The sequence below is a fragment of the Phycodurus eques genome, chromosome 7, assembly GCF_024500275.1.
Source record: "Phycodurus eques isolate BA_2022a chromosome 7, UOR_Pequ_1.1, whole genome shotgun sequence".
NCBI lineage: Eukaryota > Metazoa > Chordata > Actinopteri > Syngnathiformes > Syngnathidae > Phycodurus > Phycodurus eques.
The window spans coordinates 22438814-22461742 of NC_084531.1; the positions used below are offsets into that span (position 1 = coordinate 22438814).

At 39.7% G+C, this 22929-nt stretch overlaps 1 protein-coding gene across 6 annotated transcripts; it reads left to right on the forward strand.

Moving 5' to 3' along the window:
• Positions 1–126: 126 nt before the first annotated feature.
• Positions 127–21624, forward strand: foxn1 (forkhead box N1). 6 transcript variants are annotated; one of them, XM_061681376.1, is made up of 10 exons: positions 4410–4471; positions 6976–7117; positions 8693–9001; positions 10979–11074; positions 11184–11314; positions 15608–15704; positions 19608–19815; positions 19877–19919; positions 20091–20314; positions 20889–21624. In XM_061681376.1, exons 1-10 carry the CDS (start codon positions 4440–4442, stop codon positions 21062–21064), a joined length of 1458 nt encoding a protein of 485 aa, XP_061537360.1. In that variant the 5' UTR covers positions 4410–4439; the 3' UTR covers positions 21065–21624. The 6 variants fall into 6 exon arrangements, with proteins under 6 accessions (XP_061537358.1, XP_061537359.1, XP_061537360.1 ...); XM_061681374.1 differs by lacking the exon at positions 4410–4471 and adding an exon at positions 127–384 and having other exon boundaries at positions 19877–20314; XM_061681375.1 differs by having other exon boundaries at positions 4402–4514; positions 19877–20314.
• Positions 21625–22929: the final 1305 nt, after the last annotated feature.

A 22929-nucleotide genomic window follows, 5' to 3' on the forward strand; every position in this document is an offset into this window, starting at 1 on the left:
AAAAATTTTTGTGTGTGTGCAAGTGAGTATTGTTGAGCTTCCAAGACAATAAAAATGTATAAGAGAAGGACTTACAGGTTAAAATCTACTGAGCTCCAATCATCTGGATGAGGAGGACGGGGTCTTGAACGAGGGCAGAAGGCAAATCCCTTCAAAGCGGTCAATATGGGAGTAAAGCAAACTGATTGAAGGGGAATTCGGGTATGGAAAACTGATTAGAATCATTTCATTGAGCTCTTTGGCAATGAGCCACATGGCTGCCAAATGCAGGAGGGATGTTCAAAATGGTTATTTTGCCTAAGTTTGCGCTCATTCGTCTTCTGGTGAACCCTGACGGACATCATTCGACATCAATGAAGTGGCGATGGACGTTTGTTACGAGAGGTAAGACAACTTGTCATTTTGCGCTTTGCCCCAACACATTGTGAATGTTTTTATCAGCTTGTGTGATTTGATCTGTTGCCTCATTCATCATTCTAGCTGGCATAGGGGGACTTATTTACTATACAGTATTTAGTCATTTTGAACCCTTTTGCCCCAATATTGACATGGCAGTTGTGAGAATGACATTTGAGGAGACAGCTATGTGTTTTAATCCTTATGGGCATATACAGTATACCCTTGAGGAAAGAAAAGTAATTGCTAAATTCATATCAATGCTCCCTGAACCAAAATGTCAACTATTCACTTTAGCCTTGGGGTCTGTGAATAGTTTCAAAATACTCCCATAAATATTGATGATAACATAAAATATGGAGTTTAATTGCTAGATCTACCTTTAGTCCTCCGGGTTACAACATTACAAGTCATTATAAACTAATGCAAATAAAGAATTGAACAAATGACAAACATGCTCATTCATGCCCTTTCATCAAGGGGACACCCACCGGCAGCAACACCTGCACGCCTGAATAAGAGCCAATACGGGAGATCGTGAGAGTTGTTCTGGTCGAGAGGGATTCATTTAACAATATATTTGTTGTTGTCATTGCATTTTGCAGTGGTGTAGAACTGTACTGCTCTAAATCATATTGAAAGCTGTTCATAATTCATTTAACAATATATTTGTTGTTGTCATTGCATTTTGCAGTGGTGTAGAACTGTACTGCTCTAAATCATATTGAAAGCTGTTCATAATGATTTGGTTTTATTATTTAAGTGGTAAAATATGAGAGAAACACCTCGGTATGATGCAGAGCAGTTCTACAACTTACATCACTGCAAACTACAACCACAAAAATAAACATTGTCTCGAACAATGACTGAGCAGTACGTGTATAGAGTGTCTTACAAAAGCATTCATATCCCTTGGAAGTATTTCAGATTTTGTGGTGTTGTAATTCTAAATGTAAATGTCTAAATGTATATATATATCCCAGAATTTTATGACTGAAAAGTGCCGTGTGGAAAAGACTCTCATGAATCATTTACCTTGTAGGACCAGCTTTTGCTGCAATTTCATTTTTCAGATTTGTGTGTGCAATTTTCCCATCGTTATGATTTACGACTTAAACTAACCTAAAAAAAAAGACTAACAAAAAACAAACATACGCAAATGAAATTATATTTGGCAAACAGTGCAGAGGAATGATGTCCAATATCTGTGAAAACAATAAGACGCAGTCACATTCCTATATTACGCCCTATAAAGAACTTTGGCAGAAAAGAGCCCCCGGCAGAAGGCTTCCCTCTCTAACAAGTTTATTCAGCTTGTAATAAATCCTCTGTCACTGCCTCGCCCTCTCACTGAAGACATATGTTCAAAGTTGACTGTTTGTGTGGCGCATTAGGAGTGCGGTGGAACATCCAAATTCTAACAGAGCATCGGCGGAATTTACGGGGGGGGGGGGGGGGACTGTCCCTCCCCACTTTTTCAGAGGGCGGTTTTTGACAGTCCAGCACCCATTACTGAGAATAAACTCTCCTTCAATGTTATTTTAGATCCATTAAAAAAAAATTATCATTGGTGATTATATTTATCTGTTTTCCAACTCTGTCGAAATCTCTAGAATTTAATTTTGACGAGGGAGTTTACAGTACGCAGCGTTCTACCTCACCTTGTCTACCTTGATCAGATTGGTAATAAATGACAGCGATACGAGTCTGATTCATGGTGCAATAAGAAAAAAAAAAAAAAAGTTAAGACGCACTAAACGCTGCAGAAATAGACATACATTCACATGATTACAACTATTTACGGAATCAGTTGTTTAACTTTAATAAAACAGCATTTTAAAATTACAACGCTGCTATGGGTTCGAGGTAAATCGTTGATAGGGAGCTGCCATGTTTTAACAATGACGTGAATCATGACAAGGACAATGACGGTTTACAGCACCATTGCGTCATAGTACTTGGCTGGCCCAATCACGTCCCTTTGACGTTTTAACCACAAATTCAGATTGGCTTTTCCCCCCGCCCGCCAAATGCAGTGTACAATGATGATATTCTGTGAAATAACTGGTTATGACCTCTTTGTATTTAAAAGCCTCTAGCCCAGTGCTTTTCAAACATTTTACCCCAATACCGCCTCAAAAAGAAGTACGTAAGTTAGTTCTAAGTACCACCATATTGACCAACATTAAAATACAGTAGCATTGTCGGCCCAAGTGTTCATCAAAAATGAGGCGCAGGTTTTATTCCTAAAAATTTAATTTAATATTATGCACAGTTGGAACATTAACACAGTGCTTAAATAGAGAGGGAAAAAAACGTGTACTTACTGGTTCAAATCAAATGTATTGCACATAAAGTTGAATAAAATTGTACCTAAATAAATGTTTGAAAAAAACCTTCCTAAATGATTAAATACAAATGTATTCTACTTAAAAGTTAAATACAACTGAATTGTACTTAACAAAAGTACTAAACTGTATTTAAAAAAACTAAATATTTAAAAAGTTGAAACTGCGGTAACATGCAGTTTGAACCTTTAATTTGGATATGGAGCCCGCACAATACCACCCTTTGAGAACCACTGCTGTATGCTGTTTTTAAAATTTTATTTATTTATTTATTTAAAAAAAACAAAAACATACTCTTTGTCCATGTGCCTCTTATAGTGCACTAATTATTGCATTTAAAATTGTGGACATCCTCATACTGTAGGTCACGGGCGTTGACATCTCTGACCTCGGCCATTTTCCGTCCTCTGATTTGTTGGTCAGAGCAAAACTTGTTACAGGCAACTTTGACTGGCAAAACACGTCTCCAGCAATCTCCACACATGAATACATTTAATAATCAGCATCCCAAGGCTTTATTTAATTCAATTTTGTATGTCTTGTCATCTTATTAAATACAAATGGATTCTGACATGCGCCAGATGATGTACAGTTGTGCGCTGTCATATTGCATTTGTATAGTATACACGGTTTCTATAATTGCGAGAGTGATGGTATTAAGATGTCGATTAAGCCCCTACTGAAGGCCCAGGTACCAAATGCACGTTTGTCCAATAATATGGCTAGTGACAATACGTTGACGTAAATAAAACTTTAAAGTATTTAATCCTAATGCAATGAGATTCACGTAACTGTCAGCTGGTTTAGATGCCAGCTCCTTGCGGCCTTGAGCAAGGTAAGTGGTGTGGATAGTGGGCAGATGGGTGATTAGACTCAACACACAGGCAAACATGACAATCTCCTTCTGCATATTTTCCACCATGTCACATTCTTGACCTTTCATTATACAGCAGTTAACCTTTCATGCTTGTATGACAGTTGTGTGGAATGTTAAAAGTGTAATTTTGTCTATTCACCTGCCTTTCCACTTCCTTAAACTTGACACCTCCTTCACCTGTCATGCAACAGTGAGTAGTTTGTAGTTAAGGTTTGATTATGGAGTGGTTAACTTATTTAGAAACATCTAATTAAAACATTGCCTTTATGGTTAACAAGGGTTTTATGATGCCAATTTGAAAAAGTTTCAAATTGGCTTGTGTTCGACCTGTGAGGTGCCATTGTCTGAAGTGTCAAGCAAAAAGGAACATATTACAAGATGTGCAGCAACTGACTGTTGAATGTAGGGTTCATTCATTAACTGGCTGGTTTTCCTACATTTGTTTTGTTGTCATTTGTGCGGGAATTGTGAAAGCAGGGCACAGCGCCTGGTGCTCTTTGCCACTGGCTGTGTGTAATCTCATGTTCAGTGTATCTTATGTCCCAGTCACACAATGATAGAAGGAGGATGAGATGGCTGCCAACGTGTGCACGAATACATCCATCAAAACCTGTTGCAGCAGGTTGTCTTCTTGCTTATTCTCTATCTCATTCCAGTCTTTAGTTGGACCAGTGCCACGCACACACACACACACACACACACACACTGTGACGATGATATTAGGTGCAGTCAAATCCAAAACTGGCCCATCAACAGTTTGAATGCACATTTTGACAATTTGCGCACTGAAGAGCACATCTATCAGAAATGGATCCACGATGTGTCCGGGTCTAAGAGGGATTTCGAAGAGGTAAAGCCACAAAGACGACATTATCACTGATTTTAACTTGACGGTGAGTCTCCAGTCTTAATTGTCCTCCTGCAATCTTTTTAGCACATTCAGGATTATGTCAAAATTGTTTGTCAACTTCTGTACTGCACTTCGCTCATTGAAACACTTTCTTTTTTTTTTTTTACACATTTTGTTCTAAACAAATAACAATAATAACACACTTTATTCCAACTAAATGTTTTAATTGTACTTGTACTTAATCATTGGATCGATCAATAGACATGTCTTTCATTATAATTTAATGAATAATGACATTTTCACTACCTTTATTTCATTGGGATGAATCTCATGGTTCCGCTGTCCTAAAGTGAGACTCATAGCGTCCAAGATGAAGTTACCAAATATGGTTCCTTGCCATATACAGTAAAGCGCTTCAGCAGTGGCCTTCTTATATTAAAGTGACTAAATAAGAGACACCATTTAGTCTCGATTGTCTCACTTCGCTTGAAGCACACACAAAAAATTAATACATTTATTTAAAAAAATATATTTTTTTAAATGTACTTGAATGGGTGCCTATAAAGGGCCAAGAAGATATCATATAATTTTCTGATGAATGTGGAAATTAAATTTACAAACTTTTATGAGGGATTTTTCCTTAGTTACAATAGCAAATACAACTTTCGCTCTGCCCCCAATCATAATGTAGTATGTTAGGAAACGAGGGGGGCGGTAAACAATGGCTCGCTCCAAACCAAAGTATTTTCAACCAGGGTGATACTAGTGGATGTTAAGTGAACTGTAATATAAGAACTTTTGTGTGTTTTGACCTGAGAATATCAAAGACTTTAAGACTTAAATTTAATTGACTTGAATTATTTGAGTCCAAATGTATTGTGCCGTCCAATCTATAGTTATTGGAAGATGTCTTTTAAAGCAAAGCTAATTTATTTGTATAGCACATTTTATACACAAGGTAACTCAATGTGCTTTACATGATTAAAAACATTTAAAAAAAACAAAAAAAAACAGCTTATAAACATTTAATGTTCCACCAATTCTCACAGTCATACTCCAACACCTTTTAGAAAGTTTTCCCTAGAGTGAAAGCTGCTGTAGCTGCAAAATGGCGATGAACTTTCATTTTCAACTATAGAGGTCTTCTCCATCCATCCATCCATCCATCCATCCATCCGTGTTAGTTTAAAACATTTTAATCATGTGCAACTAGTGTACATGTTCGAATCAAGTGATTTCAAATCACTTTATTTTTCATTGCATACAATCATGGTGAGAACATGCAAACTCCACACAGAGGAAGGCCAGAGGCGAGATTCAAACCCTCAACCTCAGAACTGTAAGGCAAAGGTGCGACCCACTTGTTTCCAAAATGCTATAAATCTATTTAGCCTATTCTAAGATTGTCCCCCCCATCCCCCCCATATCAGCAAATTTGAACCATTCATTGGCTCAGTCTGAACATGTTCAACAAAACTCAGTAGAGTCTGTACACAATGAATGGACAAGATTGATCTTCTTCAAAAATGGCTTTTATCTCATCCAGGGAAAACAGCACTTAATTCTTCCATTATACCTCGTGTAACTGACCTGTCTATACAATGCATATTTGATATTTCAGTTTGATCCATCCAACTGTGTTGATTATGATGATACAGTCTCAAGACTGTATGTGGTGGCTGTCAAAAACATGTTTATCTTATTTGATACATTGCAAGGAATGTCTCAATTTGTAGTTTTCAACAAGGAATTATAATATGTATATAAAAATATGAATAATATGTAATACATTTCAATCGAAAACTGTATGGTTTCAGTTTTTCTTTTCAGGCTGTAAGGCATCTCTTGAACTCTGATGCCTAAGTGCATGCCTTCAGGCTGATTCAGTCTCTCAAGCAGAGGAGTGTTTGTTGCTAGTTGGCAACACAAAATGCAATCTCTCCACTTCCACCTTCACCCTTTTGCATCCTTTCATGTGGACAAAGCACTTGGATTGCTGTTCCTCTGTTTTCACTTGTTTGCCTCAGTGAGATTTGGCGTTGCGTGACCAAAAAGCCACGATTTGTTGGCACTTTTAATGGGCTTTCTTTATGCAAAATAGATTAGGTTACCTTGACTGGCCACATGTCTCCATTCTCTGATGGGATCAGATAACACATCTGTTAGGAGGAGGCAGGGTACACCCTGAACTGGTTCCCAGCCAATCGCAGGGCACATACAAACAAACAACCATTCGCACCCACATTCACACCCACGGGCAATTTAGAGTTGTCAATTAACCTACCATGCATGTTTTTGGGATGTGGGAGGAAACCGGAGTGCCCGGAGAAAACCCACGCAGGCACGAGGAGAACCGTGCAAACTCCACACAGGCGGGGCCGGGGAGTGAACCCCGGTCCTCAGAACCGTGAGGCAGACGCTCTAACCAGTCGTCCACCGTGCTGCCCATTTTTACATTAAAACAAAAAATTTACATAAAATGTTCCTTTTTAATGTGTCTCCAGAAGCACGGCTTGGTGCAGAATGTCGGACTGTCCAACGTTTTCACCCAGTAAGGACGAGTCTCAACCCTTAACCACCCGGGCCAAGCCTCACACTTCACACGAGACCCTTGGGACCTCCTGCCAGCAAGTGGCAGAATCACAGGTAATGAGGATAAAGAGGAAGATACAAGTAGTTGTCGTTGAATTGACTAAATTTAGTTCTCAACATTAAACATGACTTATTTTAGCCATGACAACCTATTTTGACTCATCGCCACTTATAATTGCAAAACACCTTATATTTTGCCCCCTTAGGGCAATCGTACTTGTGTCTGGCCAACCAAACTAATGTGCATGCAATAAACAAATAATCAGTATCATATTTGTTGGTTACATTGTGTAGCTATATCTTGTTGCAATTTTCAGATTTCAGATTAAGTAAACTTGATCAAATGTATACTACATTAGATCAAGATTTTAATTAAATACATATTTCACAAATATAGTGTACGTCCACTTTCACTTTGTTCTTTAAATGAGATATTAACTTCAATAGGTGTTTAGAAAACATATTTAAACTGTTGTATTGGTGCTCAGGCAATTTACATTACATCCATACACCACAATAAGGCAGTTAGACACACGTGCATGCACACACATGTTTATGCAATTTACAAAGGTTTAATGATATGAACGCTGAGGGAGTCAAGCATCCACATTAAAAGGGGAACTAAAATCCAACGTCAAAACTGTTATATTTTAAATGTGGATAATCTTCTTCATAAGATTGTATTTACTTAAGTGTGTGAAGTATATATAGGGAAAAAAAATACATTTAAAACATCGCACTAACTCACTTATGGGAGCTGCCATCATTAGGTCTTTTTACTCGCGCGAGACTGCAAATTTGTGAGAATGTGTCGTTGGTGTGTTCACCAATTCGAAAATATCCAGCAATGAAAAGCTACGTGTTCGATTTCATGACATGTACAAAGTTGCATAATAAACCATGATCATAAACGTCATCAACTATGTACTTGGAGAGTTGTGACCCAATCTGTATTTCTTTTTGTGGGTCTCTTTCACAGTCAAATTGATATACAATCTTTTTAGTCTTTGGTACACTTCCTCTGACGACCGCTGCATGTTTTCCAATGATTCAATCCATTACTCTTGAAATCTGTCAGTTGTCACAATTCAATAGCAGCTGGCAAGGCACAAGTTCAACTGCGCTTATGAGGTCACTTCTGGTCTGCCTCTGATGACGATTTTGCCGAATATGGCGGCCCCCATAGGTCGATGAATTATTTCGTTTAATATTTATTCCATGAACTTAATATTATTCATAGTACCATGTTTTGACAAGTGCTACTGCTAACACATACAATTTAGCTTTAAAAATTTTTGGGTTTAGTTCCCCTCTTTCTGCTTCTCTAAATATAGATTTTATTATAGATGTAATGTCATTGTTTTTATCCTTTTGTGGAGTATAAGTCAACTTTGACTTTTTGGTGTCGGGCTCAGAACGGGAGAAGTAATGAAGTCATGGCAACATTGAAGGAAATAGCACTGATCAAGCATCCAATCAGATTGCTCTGATCTTAGCCATCTTGCCCCTCACAAAGTTGGAAATGACAACATTAAAAATCATAGCCATGCAATTTGAAGACAGCAATTCTAAGCAATTTCTGACTTTTGGTGTGCATGTTCTATTTTTGATTAACATGTTTCTCCACAGAAAACTGATGGCGGTGATGTCTGCTTCACCCATCAAGCCAGACCCAACCTCACGTCAAGGCATGCGCATGTGAGTAGAAGGCACAGCGCGGATGGGACTGGACGACAAGGCCCAGTCGACACGTCTCGTTTCCACCCGTACCTGCGACAGCTCAGTGAGGGTGCGGTGACAAATGCAGTTTGTCTCCAGCGCGGCTCGTCTCCTTTCAGCAGCCTGCAGGAGGTCTGCAACCCTCAAATGTGCTGCCTGACATTCGGCTCAAGCAGCGAGTCGCAAACACTATGGGAACAATATGACTACAATGATCAGGTGAATAGAACTGCCACATTTTGTATAATAGTTTATTTGCCGTTTATTGGGGCTGTTTAGATCAGTATATTCCTTAGACATAGACAAAATTGTTGGTTGTTCCACAATAGCTGTGATTGGCTGGGGGCCAAGTGCCAAGTCAGCTGGAATAGGCTCCAGCTCACTCGTGACCCTAATGAGTACAAGCGGTTTTGAAAATGGATGAACACCCCATAACAGCCATTGAAATAACTTGAAACTGACAAGATTAAAATTCGCCAAAATTGATGCTTATTGATGAGCCACTAAGCCTCTAGGACTATGTCCATGCGAAAGATGAGACATAACCGGAGGGTTTTGGCAAGTCACACCAGCTCTATGCTTACAAACATAAAACTGACGCATACAAGGAAACATGGAGGAGGCTCGGTTATGTCCTGGGGCTGCCTCCAATACAGGGTTTCTTGTCTCTGTGCAAGATACGTTGAACTTTCAAGCCTGTCAAGACATTGGAGTGAAATGTGCTTCCCAGTGTCAGAAAGCCGCAGGTCATTAGGCCTCCAACAGGATAAAGACTAAAAAAAAAAACAACACACCACTAAAAATACCCTGTGTTTAAGAACAAAGCATTGGACTAAAGTTGAATGACTTGGTTTATGAACAAAACAACATTTTAAAAAGACAAACTACCTTGGTTTAACGCACAATTTTTTATTTGCGAGCAGTCTTGAAATGGACAAGCGGAAGGAAGAGTACTGTATCTTTGTTATTTTGCCCTTAATTGGCCCTCAGAATGGCTCTTAAGTGAAGGAAAGCTGCTAGTGATAGCGTAGCTTTATAAGTTGCCTATTGAAAAAAAAAAAAAAAAAAAAAAAAAAAAAAAAACCATGAAGATGGTGTTCGTGTTTGCAGTTGTATAGCGCTTTTCTCCACACCCAAAGATGGCTAACATAGATGTGGACAAACAAAAGGCAAGTAAAAAAACAAACAAAAAAAAACACTTGACCCTTGGTGGATGCAGCTGGGGTTGGGAAAAAAGTCGTCCACATCCATGATTTTCTCTCCACTAGATAGCGACTGTTAGCTAGCAGGCTCAAGAAGGAAGCAACCATCCCAGCATGCGAGTGTTACCCGCACCGCCAGAGGTGAAGGTCTGTCCTTAAATCCCCTTCCTTTTCCTGCATTTTAACGTGCCGTCTTTTCTCTGTGTGCGAACACAGCTTTATTTACGTTGACCGTTGATATTCGTTAGCCCACAATGCGCAACATTGCATTGATGTTGCACAGTGACTTGCTAGCCAACACGCCGTGTTTTATTTCTTCATGATAAAGTGTATTTTCACTTATTTCTATATTATAGAGTATTTCTTTTTAACCATACACAGATAAAAATAAGGTCAATATTACTTCTTTGTGGTACTGGAATGAATGAATTATTAAATGAATGTCAATTCATTTCTATGGGAAACATGACCTCAGTTTGGAAATATTTCGGTTCGCAAATGGGAGTCACAGAATGGTACCGGTATTTTGGTTATTTAGACCTTCATAGAGTGACATACAACATGGACTTAGTATAAAAGTGTCAATTTCATTTCAAAATCACCTTGGTTTTGTCATATGAGTGTCCAGAAAAGTCCCCTCTGACAGCTACTTCTGTTTGACCCAGTTTTGTATCCACTTTGTCCATATATATGTCCCTTTTAAATTCATAACCAGCAGTTCGACTGAATTCGGATCCCATAAATCTAAAGCCCATAGAATATCTATGAAAGGAGCTGAATTTATAAAAAAAGAAGCAATGCCGGAGTTTCGTTTGTTAATTTGAATTCATTTTAGTCAGTCAGTTTGAAGTTATTTTAGTGACACTGGTGTTTTTTTCCCCGTCTTTAAGGGTATTGCCATTTGTGTCCACATTTGTATCCTGCATATGCAGCAGGAGAATGGATAGCATTGTGTTGTATTTGTTGCAACATTGTGGTTTGATGATCTCTGCAGTGTTCCTACTCCAACCTACCGGCTGTGTCAGATGAGACTTTTTGTTCCCATTCTCAACATTATCTATGCTCCACATCAGCCAGCCCTCCACAAGAGGTACAGTAAGTGCAATGATTAACAGCATAAACAATCGCTGTAAATGTGTTGCAAGGTAATGTGATTGAAGATATGAGATGATCATATTGATCCTGGATGTTCTCCGCAGGTCACAACAAGGCCGTACACTACTGAGGAGCATTCCAACGAGCCAAATTATTATTTTCAGAGTCTCTCCTCTCAAATTAATCAGAGGAACAACTCACAGCCGCTCTTCCCCAAGCCCATTTACTCATACAGGTGACAGTTGCTTTTCCTCCATCCATCCATGTTCTTCACCGCTTATCTTCACTAGGGTCGTGGGCTGCTGGCGCCTATCCCAGCTATCTTCGGGCGAGAGGCGGGGTACACCCTGATTTGGGCGAGAGGCGGGGTACACCCTGATTTGAACCCCGGTCTCCAGAACTGTGAGGCAGATGCTTTTCATTACCTCACATATTTAATAATATAATCCTAGTCACGGCCATTTTGACTAATTAGTTACATAACTTCTACAAATTAGTTAGTAGCTAATTAGTTACATAACTTCTACACACCTTTTAAATGACTTCAATATCACCAAAATAACTGCTAGATTAACTTGAATAGACTGGCGGCCGTTAATGAGATAACAATGCCAGTACAGCAGATTACAAAATGATAATATTATTCAAAGGCCTCACTTCGCATTGAACGTTTGTAATTTTTTTACAATATCAACAACTATTTTGGTTTTATATTAGAAGGAACAAAAAATGTAAGTCTTTGATAGGCTGTAACATGGCCTTCTTTCAGAAGATTTTTTAAATTATTTTGGCTAAATCTTAATTGAATCCATTCAACTGAATAAAAGAAAACAATAACAAAGCTAACATGAACTTGCTAAGCGAGTCACAGCAACCTCAATCAGCGGTGCTGCTGCTGACCACACTCACCATTTCTCTGGACGGTTGACCCCAAGTATTTATAGTCATCCGCCCTTGCTATCTCATCTCCCTGTAGCCTCACTCTTCCCCCACCACCCCTCTCATTCATGCACATTGTCAAATTCCGCTTATCCGCAGGACTAATCGGGAGAAATGTCCTGACCGACTCTCCATTTAAAGGGTCAATAGCCCCCGTTGTATAGCGGGAGCATTTTTAAGCCGGTGTCGAGATGAATTCGCCTAGGTGTGCTAACTGCCTTTAGTTTTACGGAGCCAATCCGGTCTGCTCTCACTTATCATCCCTTGATGAGTAACCGTACCGAATAAAAGGACAATAATGTGAACGCTCCATTTTTACAGCAGCTCCATCTCTATGAATCGTTTGCACTTATCATTGACCTAGTAAATTTAACAATCCTTGTTAGGACCGTACGGATTTGTTTTTGTATTAAGCCGAAGGGATGTCGATGTGTTACCTTTGGGATTGTATTACGACCCAGTGATATCAGAATCGTCGACGTTCATTCACTTATAAGAGGTTGAGTGTTATATATGTGACAACTCATATTATAAGAATGACAAAAATAGAAAATAATTAAATCAAGGTTTTTAATATAGTGATTATTAAAAGATATCATAAGAATAATATGACAGCAAGGGTATGTAATATAGTAAATAATGATGATAATAACAAAAATAAAAAGAAATTGAAATAGTTAAAAATATAAAATCATAAAACAAGTATAACCTTTTGAGTGAGCTTTAAGGGGTGATCAAGTCCTTCCGAGCCTTAAGTCTAATTTAATAATAAGGTATTTTGGAAAATAAGAATCTCTGAACAGCTGATTAGCCCTTCTCCCTATTCACGCAATGTCGATCCTTGTAATTACCTTATTATAATATTATTTTAGTCTTACCCAATTAAGGAGGAAAATCCCAAAAATAGAAAAGCCATCCAAGTAGCCTAATTAATTCCTCCTGTCAGCATGTCCCCGTCATTGCGAGAGAGAAGAGCGTGTGTCTCCTTATCCTTTGATGGATAGAGAGCCCCGTGTGCTCGCGTGTGAGTGACTTTTTTTTTTTCTGACTTTCTTTTTCTGACTTTCTCTGTACTTTTCCATTAACATCCTCAAGGCAAATAATGCATCTGTGGTACTCTTTCTCGGCATGAAACCATACCGTTACTTGCAAATACTCACTTCTGTCCTGAGTCTAGCCTCCACGACTATTACCCATAACTTCATTGTGTGGCTCACCAACTTTATTCCTCTATAGTTCCCACAGCTCTGCTCATCACCCTTGTTCTTAAAAACGGGCACCAGCACACTTTTCCTGCATTCCTCAGGCATCTTCTCACACACTAGAATTCTATTGAACAACCTGGTCAAAAACTCCACAGCCACCTCTCCTAGATGCTTCCATAGCTCCACAGGAATGTCATCAGAACCAACTGCCTTTCCATTTTTCATCCTCGTTAATGCCTTTCTAACTCCCCCCTTACTAATCATTGCCACTTCCTGGTCCACCTCTTCTTACTCTCTCAACTCCTCGAAGTATTCTTTCCATCTATCTAGTACACTACTGGCACAAGTCAACATATTTCCATCTCTATCCTTAATCACCCTAACCTGCTGCACATCCTTCCCATCTCAATCCCTCTGTCTGGCCAACTTGTATAGATAATTTTCTCCTTCTTTAGTGTCCAACCTGGCATACATGTGCCTCTTGTTTGGCCTTTGCCACCTCTACCTTTGCCCTATGTCGCATCTCAATGTATTCCTTTCGCCTCTCCTCAGTCCTCTCACTTTTTCTTAGCTAACCTTTTTCCTGTAATGTGAGGTTCCACCATCAAGTCTCCTTCTCTCCTTTCATGCCAGAAGATACACCAAGTACTCTCCTGCCTGCCTCTCTGATCACCTTGCCTGTAGTGGTCCTGTCCACCGAGAGCCTGTCTCACCTCTTCCCGAAAAGCTGCACAACACTCATCCTGTCTCAGCTTCCACCACATGGTTCTCTGCTCTGCCTTGGTCTTCCTAATCTTCCTCCACACCACCAGAGTCATCTTACACACCACCATCCTATGCTGTCTTGGCACACTCTCCCCTAACACTACCTTACAGTCAGTAACCTCATTCAAATTACATCGTCTGCACAAGATGTAATCCACCTGTGTGCTTCTACCTCCGCTCTTGTAGGTCACCCTATGTTCCTGCCTCTTCTGGAAAAAAGTGTTCACTACAGCCATTTGCATCCTTTTCGTAAAGTTTACCACCATCTGTCCCTCCAAGTTCCTTTCCTGGATGCTGTACTTAACCATCACTTCTTCATCACTCCTATTTCCTTCACCAACATGTCCATTACAATCTGCACCAATCACAACTCTCTCTCTGTCTGGGATGCTCAGAATTACTTCATCTAGCTCCTTCCAGAATTTGTCTTTCACCTCTCGGTCACATCCTCCCTGTGGGGCATAGCCACTAATTATACATAACACCCTCAATTTCAAGTTTCAGCCTCATCACTCGATCTGATACTCTTTTCACCTACAAGACATTCATTCTTAGCTAACTCATTTTATTTATTTATTTTTAAAATCACCCCTACTCCATTTCTCTTCCCATCTACACCATGGTAAACTAATTTAAATCCTGCCCCTAAACTTCTAGCCTTACTACCTTTCCACCTGGTCTCCTGGACACACGATATATCAACCTTTCTCCTAATCATCATGTAAACCAACACCCGAGATTTTTGTGTCATAGTCCCAACATTCAAAGTCCACACATTCAGTTCTAGGCTCTGTGCTTTCCTCTTCTCTTTCTGCCGAAGAACCCGCTTTCCACCTCTTCTTCTTTGACTTTGACCCACAGTAGCTGAATTTCCACCGGCGCCCTGCAGGTTGACGGCGCCGGTGACGGACCTTGTTAACCCGGGCCACGACCAATCCGGTATGGATTTCTTTGGATGAACGCTCATATTTGTTTGGCAAAGTTTTAAGCCGAATGTCCTTCTTGACGCAACTCACTGTATTTATACGGGCTTGGGACCGCCCTACAGTTTGCACTGGCTTGTGCCCCCCATAGGGCTCCATTTTCACAACAATACTCGTTATTTATTTTCCAAGTTGTTTTAATTTTAGTTTGCTGTTTTTTTAATGGAATCTAAATTTGAAGATTATGGGGATATTTTAATATTAAAACAAATCATTTTTTTATAAATTGTTTTGTCACTCAAAATGTGCGTCCCAGCTGCCGATGTGTGATACATGGCGTCATGAAAAAAAAGAAACACGATATATGCAGTGTTATCCTCACTTTAGATGTCAAAAGGTTCTTGTGGCTCCTGTTTTTTTTCCCTTTTTTTTCTTTCTCTGAAAGAAAAAGTTGCCAACCCCTGGTTTAGTCTTCAATTTACCTAATGTGCATGTTACAAAAAAAAAAAAAAACACACAAGCACAGGGAGAACATGATTCGAACCCCAAACCTTGGAACTGTGTGACAGACGTGCTAACCACTAATCCACCATGCAACCCTAGTCTGTCCAATGTTTGATTAATAAATTGAGGTTTGTTTCCATTGTGTGTGTGTAATGTAGATTTAGAAGTATGCTTTTTTCTGTGTCACTGCAGCATTCTCATCTTCATGGCTCTGAAAAACAGTGAAACAGGAAGCCTCCCCGTCAGTGAGATATACAGCTTCATGACTGAAAACTTCCCCTATTTTAAGGTACAGCACAGCAGGTTACACGCATACCCTACACTTGCTATTTACTGTCGCAAGTGGAAATAGGTTTGGATGGAGTTCCACACGTACGTCATGGAGAGCTGCCATCTTTTTGCTTAAAGTGATTTAGATGTCAGCATCTATTTGCAGACAACAAAAGTGTGCAAACATAATGAGGTTTTTACAATATAAGAGAAGAGCTGTATCAAAACCTCTGCTTTTACAAAGATAATAATGCTTCTTAGCTTTGATTGAAACAGTCAAACATATTGATATAACAATCTATTGATGATCGTGGTTGTAGAACTCTGCATCATACTCGTACTGTTTGTATGCTTGCCTTATTTAGCCACACCAGAGGAGCAAATAGGCCTTGGTTTGGATCTTATTAGATAATGTGTACTTAATGTTGTGGCCCGTGTGATAATTTCAGTTGTAAGGGTCTAGTTTTATTGTTTTTATATGACTGTTTATGATAACCAGTACTGTGGTTAGTACAAGGTAGCACAGTAGCCTAGTGGTTAGCACATCTGCCTCACAGTTCCAAGGTTCCGTGTCTGAGTCTTAGCGTTTTCTGTGTGGAGTTTACATGTTCTCGCCGTGCTTGCGTGGATTTTCTCCACAGTCCCAAAACATGCATGTAAGGTTAACTGAAGACTCTAAATTGTCCATAGTGGTGAAGGAAAGTGTTTGTCTATCAAGGCCTTGCGATTGGCTGACGACCAGTCCAGGATGTACCCCACCTCTTGCCCAAAGTCATCTAGGTTGGGCTCCAGCTCACCCACAATCCTAATGAGGACAAATGGTCAAATGGTATAGAAAAAGGAGATGAATGATTAGTCGAAAATGTACACATTTATTGTGTGTTTATAACATTTACAACTCACTGAAAAACAAGTCATGTTCATGTTTCATTAGCTGCAGTTTTTTTTTCTTTTGCAGGACCCTGTATTGCCAGTAGTTAGGAATCATTCAAGATTATCTTCAGCCTCTGCGTTGTTGATGACACAAATCACTTCTACCTTAAAAATGATGTATGACACACCGCGGACATTTTGGTCATGACTGTGTGCAAAAGTATAAGGCAGGCATAAGTGGTTTAATAAGGTTGTTTTGACATACTTTAATAAGGGGGATGTTTGTGTGTTGTCAGAGTGGATTGTTGTGGGTTTAGTGCAACACCCACACAATTTTAATCTGATCATAGAGTACATAATAAGATTTATGGTGGCCAAGCTTAAATTGCTTTCTTTTTATTAATTTTTTTGAAACACTGCTGCAGGTTTGGATCTCAGTGTTAAATGCACCTGCAATATTAGGTTGAAATATTTGAATATAGTATGTGCGCAACTTAGATGGTGGCATTCCAAACAGCTGCCTGTCACTTTCAATAACATGCTCCATGGCCACAAGACGTGACAGCTAAATGACATGGAGTCAGGTGTCTTTTTCATGGTTGGGATTTTTATTACTATATGTGTTGAAATACTTGGACTTAGACTGTGGTTATAACTATAGCTAGAACAATTATAGTTATTTGCATTTCACTTCAGGTCAATTGACACCTACATCTCCAAGTATAGTATACTGGAGTAATATATATATATAAATATATATATATCAGAATCAGAATCATCTTTATTTGCCAAGTATGTCCAAAAAACACACAAGGAATTTGTCTCTGGTAGTTGGAGCCGCTCTAGTACGACAACAGACAGTCAATTGATAGAGAACATTTTTGAGACATAAAGACATTGACAAAAAAAGAGTCACTGAGCAATAAAGGGTTAATAGTTATCTGGTAATGCCGGTACATTATTTTTTATTTTTTTTGACAATTGTGCAAAAGATGCAGAGTCCTCTAGCACTAAGAGCAGTTCGAATGACTAATATTGCAATAGTCCGGTGTAATGACCATTGTGCAAAGGGCGCCGACACTTCAAGCAGTGTATGCAGTTTAAAGTGACGAGTAGCGCGATAATCTGGGACAATGTTGGTTTTGCAAATGTTGCAGATACTCCTCAATCAGTGTGCAAATGGAGCAAATGCTACTCTGGCATGAGTGGCCAGTATTGGTCAACAACAGATATGTAAATAGTGCAGCGTGGCGAGACTACTACAGTGAGTGCACGAGTAATGTATAATTGGCCCCACAGAAATGTGACAACGAACTCAATGTGATATATATATATATATATATATATATATATATATATATATATATATATATATATATATATCACATAGTATTCATGAAGAAAGTTATGCTAGATTAATTTCTGTATTGTTTTGTAATGTATTGTATTGTATAAAATTTAATGCAGCCCTATGGGGGGCACAAGCCAGTGCAAACTGTAGGCCGGTCCCAAGCCCGGATAAATGCAGAGGGTTGCGTCAGGAAGGGCATCCGGCTTAAAACAAATATATGCCAAACAAATATGAGCGTTCATCTCAAAAAATTCCATACCGGATCGGTCGTGGCCCGGGTTAACAACGTCCGCCACTGGCACCGTCAACCTGCAGAGCGCCGTTGGAAATTCAGCTACTGTGGGTCAAAGTTGAAGAAGAAGAAGAGGTGGAAAGCGGGTTCTTTGGCAGAAAGAGAAGAGGAAAGCACAGAGCCTAGAACCGAATGTGGGGACTTTGAATGTCGGGACTATGACAGGAAAATCTCGGGAGTTGGTTGACATGATGATTCGGAGAAAGGTTCATATATTGTGTTTCCAGGAGACCAGGTGGCAAGGCAGTAAGGCTAGAAGTTTAGGGGCAGGGTTTAAATTATTTTACCATGTTTTTTTTGGGAAGAGAAATGGAGTCGGGGTTATTTTAAAAGAAGAGTTGGCTAAGAATGTCTTGGAGGTGAAAAGAGTATCAGATCGAGTGATGAGGCTGAAACTTGAAATTGAGGGTGTTATGTATGATGTGATTAGTGGCTATGCCCCACATGGAGGATGTGAAAAAAAAAAAAAAAGTTAGACAAAGTAGTTCTGAGCATCCCAGACAGCGAGAGAGAGTCGTGATTGGTGCAGATTGTAATGGACATGTTGGTGAAGGAAATAGGGGTGATGAAGAAGTGATGGGTAAGTCCGGCATCCAGGAAAGGAACTTGGAGGGACAGATGGTGGTAGACTTTGCAAAAAGGATGCAAATGGCTGTAGTGAACACTTTTTTCCAGAAGAGGCAGGAACATAGGGTGACCTACAAGAGCGGAGGTAGAAGCACACAGGTGGATTACATCTTCTGCAGACGATGTAATTTGAAGGAGGTTACAGACTGTCAGGTAGTGGTACCTCTGTTCTGCTATCTGACTGCGTCTTTTAGATTGTTGTACTGTATGTTCTTTGTTCGGTTACCACCGAATATCATTCCCAAAAATGTTCTTATTCAACAGAAACTCTTTGCTTTAACCATGACCAGACATGACACTTATTATGATTATTACCATTATTATTGAAACAGTTAATAAAGCATAAATGTGCCCTTGTGCACAAACCAAGGTCCATAAATGCATACTTGATGAGTTTAGTGTGGAAGATAATTTACTATCCTGTCTGCCTGACAGTTCTGAGGTTCGCGGTTAGAATTATGGAGTTTGCATTTTCTCCCCGTATGGTGCGAGGGTTTATGCTAAATACTACGGCTTTCCCCCATGTTTCAAAAACACATTTGGTAGCTTAATTGAACACATAAATGGTTGTTTGTCTCTATGTACACTGCGATTGGCCGGCAGAGAGTCCAGGCTTTTCCCCATGTTTCACTCAAAGTCCGCTGGTATAGGCTCCAGAGAAATGTCGTTTAGAAAATGAATGTCTGGATGAATACACGTATGGCCAGGCATCCAAATGCTTTTGTTCATCTGCTCCCATGAAGCTCATTCAATGTCTCCCGTTCACCACCTTTTTCTAGACAGCCCCTGATGGATGGAAGAACTCTGTGCGACACAACCTCTCTCTGAACAAGAGCTTTGAGAAATTGGAGGGCAAAAACGGGAACTCCTCCCGGAAAGGTTGCCTGTGGGCTCTCAATCCTGCCAAGGTAGAGAAAATGCAAGCGGAGCTGCACAAGTGGCGCCGCAAAGACCCCATCAGTGTTCGCAGGAGCATGGCAAGACCAGGTAGGTCTATGAAACATTTTGAAAGATGAACTGAAAACCAAATTGACTTTATTTTCTGCAGACGATCTAGATCTTCTACTTGGTCAGATGCCCAAGAAACTGAGGTCAGTGCCACCGTACACCAGACCTGCCAGTATTTACGGCACCATGCCGACGTCTTTCAGCCCAACACGCGGCCAACCACCGAGCAGAGCCAGTCGACGTCCACAGCATTCATGCGCTCCTTCACCCTCACAGCAGTCCTGTTTACTCTCCCTCACTGACTCCCATCTCAGCGACTCATTGGCCTTGCGTGCCCCATGTAGTCAGCGGCACACCGCTGACATCCATCCTGGAAACTTGAACCTAATTGCGACTGGGAAGGTGCCACTGTCCTACCATGTCACCCACCAGGACGACTTCAGTGCTGATCTAAGGAGCCTGCAGGACTCTCAATCGGAGGGAGATACTTATGATGTGGATGTACTCAACCCCAGCCTGACTGATCTGCAGTTGAAAGGTAGGCATTGCCACGGGGAGGTACAGATCAGTTATGCTAACTAACACATGAATCAGGGTTGCGCAAACTGTGGCCCGTGCATGTACATACTGCTTTCTTTAATCCGGCCATCTGAGCATTTACATCATCATAAGGGACCTGTGATACTTGTCGCATTTATTTATCCTATCCCCCCAAAATTATTAAATTAAACTGTTTATTTATCTCATTGAATAATTACTTTGTTACTTTATTGTACATAATAAAATACAAGAAATTAGTAAAATTAAAGACAATGTGAGTGTGCCAAGCGAGTGCATGAGCGTAATTGACACCTTGTCAGTCAAGCTTTCTGTCTCTGATGGTTGTTTTTCCTCAGGCATAAAAATCAAATTAGAGTTACAAAATGGAACAAGAGAGGACTTAATTTGTCACAGCGAAAAACAAATTAGATCCAAATAAAACTAGGAACTATGTTCTGTCTTGGTGGCGGCAGCGGCAGATGGACAATTGAGAATATAGTCACCTCGAAAATATATTTGAATTCAGCATTTTTTCCAAGTGGAAACCTCAGTCAATTCCAACTGTTTTTAAGGTAACCTGTGGGAGGAGTTGCAAGAAGACAGCCTGGGGTCACACCTGCGATCGGCCCCCACCCCCATGTGCATCACCTCTAGAGGGCTTGCAGCCACCCTGTGTCCAACCCAGCTGTGCAGATACCACAGTGCTCGTCAGTCAGACCTCAACGGCAGCTGCAGTGGGTCACTGTAAAATGGAGTTTGAGGACACATCCAGCGGGCAGAGCTTTAAACACCATGCCTGTTCAAGCGGGTTGTATCCTGATGTTTATTCAGGAGCAGACAATTTGCTGCTGTATATGACCTGCTGCACCACATCCTTGTTGTAGGTAGGCTACTTAACTGTCAACACCTTCATAACGTAGAGATTCTTGAGAACTGACTGTTATTTGCATGAGCGTTACGGTAGCAAGCGGCTTCAACATTGGATTTGTGACCCATGTAGCCCTCAAATCTTTGTTTTCCCGACTGTGTTCACCTCTCTACCTAGTGGTAACAGACCAGAGAAAAGCTCCCATGTCTTGTGTGACCAATGCATTTAAATATAATCTGAAAAAAGTTCTTTGGGGGGAATGGACAATTTGAGCAAAGTGAGAAAACAATGAAACATTTTCCTGTACAAATTTGAACCACAGATGTTATAAGCTGAGGTGAGGTGTTCATGAGTCACAGTAAAGTCTGTGAATGTGAATCTGTTTTATATTCATTTATTCATTTTCCGTATCGCTTATCCTCACTAAGGTCGAGGGCGTATATGACTAATTAGATTGATGAAAAATCCCTGTTGCTCTATATTCAATTTACTATTTATAGTGCACTTGTTGAAACAAGGTAACTCAAAATGTTAACCCAAGAGAATGAATGTAGTATATTACAACTATACTAACTATATTACAACTTTAAAACTATAATTATATCAATAGAATGTTAATCAATTAATTTACTGCATTTATTTGTCTTTTTCATTAATAATATTACTGGTATCTTTCATCCCTGATTGGCTTGGAATCACTTATTGTGAAATATTTGGTGTTCATTTAAGTTAACAAATATGCCCACATTTGGTAACGTCAACAGGTCCATATTAATAAAATCTATCACTGCCCGGCGCCACCTACCTAGTCGTCTATTGACCAGCTATGGTTAATATAAAAAAATGGAAATTCAGACGTTCAACTAGACGATAAGGATATTCCAAGTTACACACTAATGGATAGATTGTATATTATGCAATTAACCTGTCAGAGTCCTGCCATAAAACACTTTACAAATATGATGCACAAACTGTGAGCCTGCTGCACTGAAGAGTGAAGACAGGAACTAAGAAAATGCAAGTAAGGAAACAGGAAGTGGGGAAGAGCTAAAAGCGGACACACAGGTGAGCCAAAGAAAGAAAAAAACTAATTCCAAGGAAGTGAGAGAAACCAAGAGGTGCTCTATCTGCAACATACTGAAAATATATATATTTAAAAAGAAAATGTTGTATTTGTTTCATGTGTGACCGTGATTGGCCAGCATTTCAGGGACTGCTCAGGCAGTCATTGGACGGTGTCACATGTCAATCATTATCGCAACACCTCTGAATCTGACTAAGGTTTATTTGCTTTCCTAGTGTCTCAGAAATTATATTAATCTATCATGGATATTTTCTCGACGAAAAACTATCTTGTTCCTTTTCTTTTATTCTTTTTTTAAAGGCCCAGATGTAGGACAATAAATAGCTGACTTTGCTCTCATTGTAGTTGTACAACGAAACAAGAATGACGCCTAGTGGTGTGTTGAGGTACTGCTGCAGTTTGGACAGAAGATGTCCTTCCGCCTAAACTATTTGCTAATGAAGAAGCATTTTTTAATACATGGGTGTCACTCAAATGTTTATTTTCTTCTCCCCCCTCAAAATGTGTGTTATGACTGTGAAACCATGCCAATGTAGAATTTACATATTTCCTATACATGACAAATTAATGGCTAGTTTAGCGATCACATGTTAAGGAAAATTGCTCAACTATTGCTCAATTTATTTGTAAAAAGACCTTTGCTAGCTAACAGGTGCTTGGA

Coding starts and splice junctions, on each gene's coding strand:
- foxn1 (XM_061681373.1), top strand. CDS start 4,440: ATGTGTCCGGGTCTAAGAGGGATTTCGAAGAG. Junction 9,002..10,978: donor AATATGACTACAATGATCAG/GTGAATAGAACT, acceptor TGATCTCTGCAG/TGTTCCTACTCCAACCTACC. Junction 15,705..19,607: donor AAAACTTCCCCTATTTTAAG/GTACAGCACAGC, acceptor ACCTTTTTCTAG/ACAGCCCCTGATGGATGGAA.